At 42.2% G+C, this 12,486-nt stretch overlaps 1 protein-coding gene across 10 annotated transcripts in view; it reads right to left on the reverse strand.

Annotated features, from left to right (window-relative positions):
* Window positions 1-12,486, reverse strand: part of SLC23A2 (solute carrier family 23 member 2) — a 138,317-nt gene that overhangs the window by 73,421 nt on the left and 52,410 nt on the right. For all 10 annotated transcript variants that reach the window (XM_061592420.1, XM_061592423.1, XM_061592424.1 and 7 more), the window contains 2 exons: window positions 10,887-11,152; window positions 7,924-8,022 (listed from right to left, as the gene is read on the reverse strand). In XM_061592420.1, the coding sequence (XP_061448404.1) occupies window positions 7,924-8,022; window positions 10,887-10,991 (204 nt within the window). In that variant the 5' untranslated portion in view covers window positions 10,992-11,152. The remainder of the gene's footprint in view (window positions 1-7,923; window positions 8,023-10,886; window positions 11,153-12,486) is intronic.

A 12,486-nucleotide genomic window follows, 5' to 3' on the forward strand; every position in this document is an offset into this window, starting at 1 on the left:
GTTATGCCATGCCCCCCGGCAGCCATTTTGTGACTGGTGCCCACCCCACCCAGGACACTCACCAAAACAGAGCTGAGAAACAAAACAAACTTTGAAAAAAACAAGCCATGGTTTGTTTGATCAACTGTGTGGCAACTCATGGTTAAGCTTTGTTAAACAAACCATGGCTTCATGTTAGGTATGAACCAGGCCAATGACATGAGTTTGCTGAAACATTTTTTTCAACTTGTCTAAAACTGATGGAGATTTCGTATGTTTGACTAAACAATACTTTTAAGTAAACAAAACATTTAGAATTATGTCATGTTAATTTGCTAGACAGGGCTGGAGGACATTCTCTAATAGGGGTGACTCCTCCTAGTGGTCTTAACAGGCAGGGCCTTCAAATCCTTTAGCCTCCTCTCCAAGGGCGGGAGTCGGCCTGCCTTCCAGACCAACCCTGCCTACAGTCTGTGAAGGTTGGGTCTTTTTGCTGTTACTCAAATCCTTTGTATTTTTTTACCTCTTTTGTGTTATTTTTTTACCTCTTTTGAGTAATTTTTTCTCGTCTCCTTCATTCTTCAGATTTTCTGTCTCGTTTTTGTCCCTCACCACAAGCCTCTTCTCTGTTATCTCCTCAGTTTTCCTTTTGTCGTGACTTTCTCCCACCTTTACAACTGTGGTTTTGGGGTGGAATATGAGGGATGAGACTTTCCAGCTGGGCATTTGGGACCACTTTTGCAGCATGGAGGTTACAGAGCTTGGCAAGGTGCTGTGCTTTACTGCTATTATGGCTGCCACTTTAGACTTTGTGGGTCCAACTGGCCGGTAGTTCTGTGGGGACCGTGTTTCTGCAACACCCATACCGAGAGGGATTGTGGTCACCAGGCTCCCCTGCAATGTTGCCTGCTTCAGTGCTGTCATCCGGGTTTTGGCTGTTCTTCGATCCGGGGGTTGAGCAGCGCTCGCGTGCCGGTGAAGCGTGTCCTTAGGAGCTTCCCGCACTTGTCATAGCTGCGCAGGACAGTCATGACCGCCATTTTAATGGACTCCTCTGCTGCTTCAACAGTCTCCCACCACGCCTCTGGTTATGTGGGAGACATGTCTGACCAACATGCCTCATGGCTAAAAGAATTCAGGGCGGTTTCTTCACCCACCCCAAGCAGAAGCGGGAGGGGGGGTGAGTACTCCATTTCATGGTGATGGCCATAATGTTTCCCCCCCCGCACTCTGAGTTCCCTAAATTCATGTCCTGGGTTAAGTCTTGTGCCTTTCCCATCATGTTGCTTCCTATGTCAGTCATGAGCTTTTCTCGAAGGGTTTATCTCATGGGTATGCCAGTTTTTCTAAGAGGGTAAGGACTCCCTCCCTCGTGGTAACTGAGGAGGGGGAGATCGTCTTCACAGAAAGCCTATAAAGGAGGCACCATTCCAGGAGGCATAAGGGAAAGAGATCCCACAAGTAGCAGTTCTGTGGGCTCTCCTTCCTCTCTGTTCCAGTTCTTCTCCCGACATTGTGCACTCGGCTAAGAATCGTGCTGTGAGGGAAGATGATGCAGATCATGCTTTTGCCTTCAACAATTCCCTGAAAGAAAGAGAGACCACTGCCTGACTCTTCTCATTCACCTTCTGATCCTGCTAGGGAGGAGGGTGGACTTTCTGAGGAAGAGGGGCTGGTGGTTCAGCCTCAACCAAGGCGGCTTGCCTGTGAAGTTTTTTCAGCCCCTACTGGGAAAAAGTATGGAGGCCTTATAGCTTATAATAATAATAATAATAAAATTTTATTTGTGAGTCGCCTATCTGTCCGAATTAATGGACACTCTAGGCGACATACAATAACATAGTAAAATACAATATACAAATCAAAAAGCCACAATCAGCAGTTAATCTAAAACCAGCCTTCAATTAATACATCATAAGACTAATCCACCCCAGAAATCCTGTAGGCCTGCCTGAATAGCCAGGTCTGTAAGGCTCAGCGAAAACCCATCAGGGAGGAGGCATGTCAAAGGTCAAAAGGAAGGGAATTCCAGAGGGTGGGGGCCACAATCGAGAATGCCCTCTCTCTGGTCCGCACCAGCCTAGCTGTTCTGACTGGTGGGACCGAGAGGAGGTCTTGTGAGGCTGATCTTGTCTGGTGGCATAATTGGTGATGCTGGAGGCGTTCCTCTCATTCATCAGCTATGGGGACAGTGAAGGTTTTCCCCTCCATTTTTGGTAAACCTATCAGTTTATTTTCCTCTGGCTTTTGCTGCCATATGGAAAACTTAACGGTGTACAGTAATAAGACTAACTTAGTTGCTAGGGTTGCTACAAAGCACTATAACCTTTCTGCCTGCCCATGAATCAGTTGTGCTATTATCAGGGTGGAGTGAGTAACCTTGCTTTTTCTGGTGTGCCAGTGTCCTTCTCTGCAGAAGGTGTTTTTCCTCCGCTTCTTTCCTGGTTAGAGGTTATATATATATTCCCAGGAGATTAAGGGGCCTTCCCCCCTTGGGGGAGACATGAGGGTAAGGGGGACTTGGGACTATGAGTCACATTATAAGGAGATCTTACAGTTCTCCTTCAAGCAGCCATTCTGCAGGATCTTCTCCCTTGAGCTCCTCCAGCAGTGTTTTATCCAGGTTATGAGGGATGCACCAGTAAGAAGTCTGTGGCTGTTTCTGCTTTGAGTTTTCAGTGGAGGAATTGGGTTCTGCACCTGATTCCTTGGCTATGGCCAGGCAGATTTTGGTGTAAAACAAGGAACAGCCTGTGGTGCCTGATCCCTCCTCCCAGTTCCTGGCTATGGGTGCTTGTTTGTGTCTCCTACAACACTTCAGTACCGTTTGGAAGGCTAAGTTGGTTCTTTCCTTGAAGTTTTTGAATTGTCCTAGTTTCCCCTTATTTCTGCCTTGATGGCAGAGATGGGGTCCCTTTACCCAGAATTTATCAGCTGAAGCAATGGGTGCTAATCTAGATTTAGGAGACTGTGTTAATCACTCAAGTTTGTGATGTCTATGTTGAAACTCACTACAGGTAGCAATGGATCCCCTCTTCCTTGTGTCCAGCCCTGTTATGCCTGGAGTTTAGATCAAGGAGTGGAGCTGTGGATATGTTTAGTGCACTCACTGGAGAAGGTCGTATATCATGTCAGAATGTGGCTATCTGAACGACCAGTGTATTCTCTCTGTGCGAAGGAGTTACACAAAGCAATTCCCTCAAACCTTGTTGACCTTCAGGTTGGCTGTGTCTGTTCCCTCCTCCCTCTGAAACATAAGGGGTGAGATATCTGGGGAGAAAATGTTTGTTTCTGTATTGTCTAATTAAGAGAAAAAGCAGCCCCAACCCTTCTAGTCCTTTATGTCCCTTTAAACAAAGGTTTGATTATGAGGATGGCTGGTGCTGCACAAGCTGCCATGTTTCTGGCAGACACATAAATGAGAGAAGGTTCATCTAGCTGGAGAAGCTTCTTTCTCAAAATTTTGGCTGATGTCAAACTGTTCTGAAGTATAGTAGCTAAATTTACCGGTTGCCGTTAGGCATGTCCCTTCACACCTGATTGCAGGATGGCACTTGCCGTCTCAACATCTGATGTTCTCAGGCGATCATCTGGTCTGATGGTTGTGGTTCCTCTCTGTCCTTTCAGCAGCATCTGCTTCCATCCCAAGATCCCATTCCAGCAAAGGTGAGAATTAAGGTGTCCATTCTAGACCCAGAGTGGAGGGGGCTACAATGGTAGTTCTTCTCTCTCCAATTAATGGAGTGGGAGGAACTGCAGAGACTGATCCTGACCACAGATGCCAGCCTGTTCAGTTGGGGTGCTCTTCCCACCCAGGTAGTCACCCTGGGGTCAGCACCCTAGGGATTCAGGTCATTTGCCTGGACCTGGAGTCCTTGGCTTCAGATGTTCAGGGTGCCCGTCTGTTGACCCAAGATTTTAAATACTCTACCTGCCTCGAAGCGGGTCTCAAGCAATGGGGTGTCCAGCTCCCCCGGAGGTGTTTTCTCTTCTGTGCTTCGGAGGCTTTCTTCCAGGAGGGGGTCAATAAGGGGCTGGTCTACAGCACCATTAAAATACAGGCGGCCATTTCAAGTAGGGTTCTAGCGAGTTTGGGTGATCCAACCTTGTCTTCACACCTCTTCCAGAAACATCTCATGAAGAGTTTGGCTTTTTTTTCTCTCCAGGGGCACACCAATTTCTCTTTTGAGGTTTGAATTGTGTCCTCGCTGTTCTGACAGCTATTTGTTCAGTAGATTTTGTCCCTTAAGATGGAATTTCTGGTGGCAATATATGTCAACCAGTACGTTGTCAGTGTTAGAGGTCATGTCTTTCCATGCATAGCTTGTGTTTTATTTTTTCCCATCCTGTTTAAGGTAGTGGTGTAATCTGATACACCTTTTCATGCCTAAGGTTTGCCCCAACTGCTCCATTGGTCATGCGTTTCGGCATACAACATCCCTGCGGGATTACTTGATTGCTTCCCTCTTCCTGCATCATCGATTAGCATGGCTTTGAATTTCAGTGTTCTCTTGCCTTTTCAGCATCCTCGGCATTGGGCGTTCCGGGGTGGGTGGGTGTTGAGCAACATGTGGGCAGTGTTTGTGCATGGCTGGCTGCTCTCCGCCCCTGGTTGTGTGGGAAGGCATTGATGGCTTTGCATGTTGCTTCTGCCTCTTCTGGCTTTGGCGGTCGTCCGCAGGGGGGAACCAGTCAGATTCAAGTGCTTCTTTCTCTGGTGTTGATCAGTACTCGGAGGCAGGATCTTCTGCAGATGGAGTGAGTCATCAGGTGTTGTCATGCATTTGCTCAGGAGGGTGGTGACACCAGCGACATGCAAGGGGGGGTGTTCCCCATTATGGATATTTTTAGAGCTGCCACCTGGGCCTCTTCACAGACCTTTGTTAAACATTACAACGTAGACTCATATTCCTCAGCTAATGCTGGGTTTGGAAGGAAGGTCCTCCAGAGGTTGCTGCATATCTAGATGGGGACAGAGGAAGCCCGGCCAGTGGCTGCACATACTACTCTGCTATATTCCTGTTACAGAATGTCCTCCAGCCCTACGGAGCAAAAATGGAAATTTTCCTTCCCGTGAATTTCTACTTGTAGACAGGGCTGGAGGACATTCTGCCCACCTCTCTGTCCTCCGCAGCATCTGTCTGGAGGGAGGGGTTTGGGGTGTGTAGAACTTATGCCACTGCCTTACATGTTCATATGATGTTTAGATTTGTCTGTGTCTTCCACCATGGGTTGTTATTTGCCTTTCGTTTTCCGGTTTCCGTTCTTTCCCTGTTATCAGTTTTTTCGGTGTTCACTGTTCCAGTTGATGGGTTTCTGACCAGAATCTTCAGATGGGGTTCAGGGGTTGTGTTTGATCTGCCAGGACGATTTGGAAGGCGGGACCACTCCTCCCCCTGGAGAGGAGGTAAAATGATTTGAAGACCCTGCCTGTCAAGACCAGTAGGAGGAGCCATCCCTATCAGAGAATGTCCTCCAGCCTTATCTACAAATAGGAATTCACAGTAAGGAAAATTTGTATTTTTTATCTGCTGTATAAATACCTTAAAAAGTTTTTTCTGATAGCCCAAAGTAGCTGAACTGAAATACTGGAAATTATTTTACTGGAATACTTATAAATATTTTAAGATGAGATCATTTAGTGTGAGCTTCCTTTACATTATTGAGATTTCAAAAAAGAGATCTGTTAACATAAAATGCTAATGAGCTGTGGGCACAAATATATGTGCTTCCCAGGAGTTGCTTGAAAAAAAATTAATTGCAACTTTGATTTTTCAATTTGACTTTGCCCATTGCAGTGGCCCCATTTAATTTGCATTGTAATTAATTATGTGTAATTCGTTATTAATTTTATGAAAACAATGTATTTCTAAAACTGGATTTTTCCCCATGAAAAATATAATGGTGGAAAATTTTCTAGTCTGCCCCACATCACTGGACACAAGGAGCGTCATGTAAAAAGAGTTGATACAGTGCTGGGCTGTGATGTGGGAAACATTTGTTCAAAATAAGAATGGTAACATAAGCCACCATGATTCCTTTAGAAAAAGGGCCAGAAATTATTTCCTCTTACTACCACAGGCAGAGTATCCCGTACTAAGGCAGCAGCTGCACTATCTGGGGTTGTGTTTGTTCTGCTCTACAAGTCAGACCAGGAAAAAATATTACTTTAGATAGATTAGGCAGTAAAACTATATGTCTTGGAATCTAGAGCCTGGAAATCCAGTTGTATAACTTTATCCTAGTAGTTAAACATGATGCAATTGCTTAATCCCCTTATGATTGCTACCTTCTACAATCATGGAAATAGTCTAGGTGGTCCAACACTGGCACCGGCTCCCTTGCAAATCCCTAGCTGCCAAATTAATATCTGAAACAAAGGTGGCATTACAAACAGAAATGCTCAGTCATTTTGCCTTCCTGAACAAGCTTAGTATTTACAGCTGGACTCTGTAAAAAGAAGGTTTGTGCAACAAGACAATTCCTGTTATTATAAGACTGAACATCAAATCACTTGTTTAATGAAGTAAATATTGATCATGCTTGCAGAAAAAGCACCTATTGGAAAAACTGTACTTGATTTTTTTTATGCTTTTGACCATAATAATTTATCAGTGGATTTTAGGATTATACAGCATTGCATGGGCTGAGGTAGACAATTTGATGTTCAGTCTTACAATATCAGGAGTTGTCATGCTGCACAAACCTTTTTCCAGAGTTCAGCTGTAAACAATAATTTATTCAGGAAGGCAAAATGATTGAGGATTTCTGTTTGTAATGCCACCTTTGTTTCAGAGATTAATAGTTAAATATAAATTATGGACGATTAGAAAAGAAGGGAAATTAGTTAAAGAGTAATTTTTCAGATCACATAAGATCAGGAAGGGCAACTTGTAGTTCCAAAAGCTCTTCTATAAATCTTGAGGGAAACCAGATATTCTTACTTCTCATTTTGAAGATTTGCACAGAAGTATGAAAATGTGATGGCAAAAAAGCCTAAAGGTTCAGAAAAAAAAGACGCTTTATGAAATGAACCTTGTTTCTTTGTGCTTTACAGTCTCCAACCTTTTTGAAATATTTTAATTTCAAAAAAAGGAATATGGCAATGTAAATTCAGCACTTGTTGGTAGACTACACAAGCTATATTCATTTTGTAAGCAGAATTTATGGAATGAGTATTGCTGGCCTTTACCATATCTAGAGGCATTGCCTTGAAGCCTTAACAAAAACCATGGATAATGTCAGGAACCACAAGGAAAACAAAGGGAAAAAACAAGTAATATGAGTAGAAGTGTTAAAACTGAGGAGGACAAGAGAATGCTGAGAGCTTCTACAGGATTGTCAAGGTCTGTTTACAATGCCTGTCAAGATAATGATTACTGAATGCAGAGTGTGTCACTTGATAAACCTTGTCTTCCATTGATATATAGGGTTCACAGGATGGGAACACTGTAAATGTTTGACAGGCAGTCTCATAAAACCAGCTATCACATGGCAATAACTATGCAACAAATATGATTTCATGAACCAGATATATTGTTCATCATGATCAACCAAGAGCACAGAACAATGTTGCTCCATACTTCATCGTTCATTTTGAGCTAGCGGTAGCAATGTCTTTTTCAAAACTGCACTGCCTGCCTTAAACCAGAAAATTTACAAGAAAATTAATCAGTAGATCCATTTTTGTAACTCAGAGAGTTCTCTTAAAACACATCCCCACCGTCTTCATCTCAATTCTTCAAGATCTTCCTCATCGTCTCCACATATTACCAGCATTCACATACTCCTCTTGACAGTGGCTGAATTACCTTCCTATGCCTCCCCACCAACAAAATATCAAGTGACCAGCTAGAGACAATCTCAGAGCCGTCCTGAGTGGAGCAAGCAACAGTTAATTTGGTTGTACCAGAGCCCATCTTTGATTCTACTCCTGAAAGATACCTTTTCTGCAATTCCATTTTCTGTAGTATAGATTGCCATAAGTTCTGTGTCTTCCGTATCTTGATCACCACTTGATGTTGCTCCGCCATTCATCACAACCTAAGAAAAATAAAAAGGAATAGATAGTTCCTATAGATTTTTATATAATTGTATCTTCTAGGAAAAATACATAATTATATTCTAAACAAAGAGCACAGCATTTTTAACTCACTGAATTTTTAAAGAGCAAACTCCCATCTTTCGAGAAACTATTATTCCTATATAGTTGACCAACTAGAAAAAAAAGTATTTGTTACTGCATTTATATTCTGCCTTTCCTCCAAGGAGCTCAAGGTGGTGTACATAGTTCTTCCCCTCTCCATTTTATCCAACCATCCGGTGAGGCTGAGAGATTGGGACTGGCCCAAGGTCACTCAGTTGACTCCATGGCTGAGTAGGAATTTGAACCCTGTTCTCCCAGGCCCCAGTCTGACACACTAACCATTTTGCTACATTAGCTCTCTAGTGTGCCAGCAAAGTGTGTGCAGCACACTACCACAAGATAACACTCTTATTGAAAATCAAGTCCTACTGATGAACGTATGCAACTTTTGAGGGGTTTTACGTCTGCAATGTTTGAGGTCACTTATTATGTCAACTTAAACTATTCATCCAGGATAATACAATAATCCTGGACGTGGTTACCAATATACTTCCAGAGAAGTAATAGAAAACAGCTGTTAACAAAATCTGATGGCAAAGAGTGTACCCCCTGCAATGATGCATCACTTTTGAAAAAGCAGAGACAAAAAAAATTTAAATAGCAGTTTTCCTAGAAAAGCATTGAGTATAATTAGGAAGAGAATTTGAACAGTAATCATGGTACCCTTTGGGGGAAAGCGCTCAGAAACAAATTAGAATATTTCAGAACTATCCAGTATTGAAGTGTTTAATCTCTAAATGAAACCACAGGGAGAAGTCAGCTAGGGATTTGGGCTGAAGCCCCATCAATATGCACTTTTCTTTCTGTTCATTGAAAGGAGGCTGTTGAACTGATGCCTGGGGGCTATGTTGGCTGGGTGAGGGTAAACCATTAAACTTAATCCAGACAAGACAGAGGTTCTGCAAGAGAGAAAGCTAACTACTCTGGATGCAGGTTTGCAACAAGTCTTGGATGGGGCTATATTCCCTCTGAAGGACTGTTCGCAGTTGTCCTGCTGGACTTGAAGCTAACTGGGGATGCTCAGGTGACAGTGGTGGCCAGCAGTACTTTTTATCAGCTTTGGCTAGTGTGCCAGCTGCAACAATAACTGGGGACTGTGCCTCAGTTGTTCATGCTGCAGTGACTTCCAGGCTGGACTATTGCAATGCATTGTACATGGAATTGCCTTTAAAGATGGTTCAGAAACTTCCAAATGGTACAAATGCGACAGTCAAATTATTGGTTGATGCCAGGTAGTCAGAACCTACAGCATATATTGTACCAGCTGCAACTGTTGCCAGCAAATTCCAGGTCCAATTTAAAGTACTGGTAATGACCTTTAACGCCCTCAACAGCTTGGGACCAGATTACTTAAAGGACTGCATACAATCACACCAATCTCCCAGTACTTTAAGATCTGCTTCAGAGGCCTAGTTTAGGTGCTTGTCTGCAAAGATAATAATGCTGGAGGCGCATAGATTAGGGACTTTTTGGCAGTAGCCTCAAAGCTGTGGAATTTTATTTATTTATTATTCAATTTATATTGTGCCCTTCCTCCCAAAAGAGCCCAAGGAGGCATTTAATTTCATGGAAAATCAGGCCTGTTTCCAACAGGCCTTAAAGACCCATCTTTTTACTGCAGCCTTCAGTGGCTGACAGTACACCAAACAGTAGAATGATGCTATGGCCTGGTTTTTCCAGGTTGAGATGAACCAACGTCAAACTATCCTCAAAAGATCTTTAATGAATTACAGTACTTGAACGTAGTTTTGTAATCTGTGGCATAAAATGAAATTGTTTAAAGCCATCTACCTTATCTAGGTAATTGTACTCAATGAAATAAGTGTTGGAATAGGCAGACTTGCATGTTCACTTTAAGGGATATTTGAGGAAATATCCCATGTACCTGTTTAACATGATGTAACTTCCTAATGGGTGGGATTCGTTACCTGGCTTCCTCCTCCTTTGTCCTGGAGATTTCTTGAATAATCTCCATTGCTGATCTTTTTACTGCTGTGGAGGCCGCATGGCAGATGCTCTCCTTTGAGAGCATCGTTACTAAAGACTAAGATGGACTTTCTACTTTTTCTCTTATCTAAGCATAGAGCCTATGTTTCTGAACATATGAAAGGTTGTGAGGAAATATTATTTATCTTTTACCTAAGAAGATTGTGTCTGTTGTTATTTGTGCCTAGGGAAGGTGTGGACTGGTTTATCTTACTCTGCTGCTTGCATTTTTATATTTCTGCTAATAAATAGGACCACAAAACTTAGTTCCTATTTCATGTTATATTTTTAAAATACCAAACAATAAGAGCCTTGGTCACTTGAGCAATCCAATCAGTGAACATATTTTTTATTATTATTATAAATACATTTATTTATTTATTCATCATCATCATTATTTTTAAACTTATTACTCTAAGGTCTCAGCTTTCAAGAGATTCAGATTAGCAAGATGTCTTTTACTCCTCCAAAAATAAATAGCAAGTTCCAGATAGTCCCTCTGTGACACCAGTGGGAGGCATATCACATGCACCACCTACCCATGCTATTTTCAGATCTCCACCATGGCAGAATGCTTTTTCCCCAGTGTGAGTTTTTACCTGGACCTCAATCATGTCTATGGGGCACTCCTTAGAGGATCAGTGCCTAGAAATACCTGACTAATTCAATACCACTTGTCAGTGTGATTATTTAAGCTGAACTAGATGTTGTGGCTGAGTGATTACATTGTGTCACCATAGGAAAGCAATTTAACCTTTTAGAATATTTAACTTACTGGTAGTGAGAAGAAAGCAGAATGCTTGGATTCATCCTCATATTTGCCTTCTGTTGGACTTCCAGTTTCTACTGACTTAGAAGTGGTGTTCTTGCCAATTCCCATTGTTTTCCACAATGCTCTGAAAATTCACGTAGTCACTATGTTATCAGTGCAGGGGATGGAGTTTTCAATTTACAAAGATAGCACCTCAGATATCAGAAGAGCATCACAGGAATTCACAATAGATCTTTAGGTCCTGTAAGTAATGTGAGCTTCTGTGGTGCCTAGAAGTGAAGAAATGAAAAGTGAGTGGAAAAAAAGTTTTTTTGCAAAATAATACCACAAAACATTTACTGTAGTATATAAACCTCACTCAAAATCCAGGTTTTATGACAAGTTAATTACATTGAGAATTTCACCCAATGATCAAGATTGCGCTACAGAAGAAAGCAGTCTTCCTTCAAACATAGCAGGAAAACTCCCCAAACCTATTTGATGCCAGTGACAGGAATCAGAAATATTTTTCAGACCTATTCAAAGCTGATGATGCCAATTTGCTCCAGTTCTTCCTGAAAACTTAACATGAAGCTTTTGACATAACCACTTACTCTTTATCCCCTGCCTACTAAAACTCATTTCAAGTAATGAACTGAACATATGTTATTTTCCTTTTGCCCTCACTTCTGTCTTCCTCCTCTCCCTTTATTGCAGCCTTCATCAGCCTGGTATCCCCCAGACGTTTGGGGCCACAACTCCCACAACTCCCATCAGTCAAAACACCAGGAGGGCATTTAATTGGGGAAACTTGCTCTACTGCCTCTCGCTGTGGAATTTCAGATTGTAAGCTGCCCAGGTCAGGCTCCTCTGAAGCACCATGCCCACTGATGGTGCTATGTAAATAATAATGACAATAACAACCACAAAAACAACCAGAAGCACCCCGAAGAAAGCCTAGGTACTTTATTGCTATCAAGTTTTTTAAAATGAGACTTTTAAAAATCATGCCAATTTAGAGCCGGTCCCACTAAGACAATGAGTCTAATCAGAAGTAGAGAGGTGAAAACAGATCAAGTTTCAGTCTCACTGTGTACAGATTGCCTTTGAAGAATGAACAAGAATGAGTTAATTCCCACAAAATTCTCACACAAAATAATTATGCAAGCCCAGATTTCAACAATCAAAATATCCAAAGCTGTTCCAACAGCTACCCAGCGCTCCGTCATGTGTATTATGTGCAGCTGGTATGCTTGGGTATGATGTCTTTTGAGTTCACACATTTGTTCTTTAGACTGCTGCAAAGTCTTGCTTTACAAAGGGACGCTACTTGAAAAATGTCCAGAAATGTTTGCCTCTGTTGAAAATTCCCTTCACAGTCTCTTACATCTTGTTCTTGCATGACCAGATTAACCAAATTCCTGTTACTACCAGACAGATCTCTATGCAATAATTGCTCCACTTTACATCCACTGAGGTTAGTGCACCATGCCTGTCTCACCTTTCAATATAACCTTAACATGAGGCTAATATTGAAGTACATGGCTCATTACAAATGCATTAAAAATATTCCTCTAAAATACTGAGAGGATGGACTGAGTGTTAAGATTAATACAGCAATAGT

The sequence above is a fragment of the Rhineura floridana genome, chromosome 12 (genome assembly GCF_030035675.1).
Source record: "Rhineura floridana isolate rRhiFlo1 chromosome 12, rRhiFlo1.hap2, whole genome shotgun sequence".
NCBI classification, from domain to species: domain Eukaryota; kingdom Metazoa; phylum Chordata; class Lepidosauria; order Squamata; family Rhineuridae; genus Rhineura; species Rhineura floridana.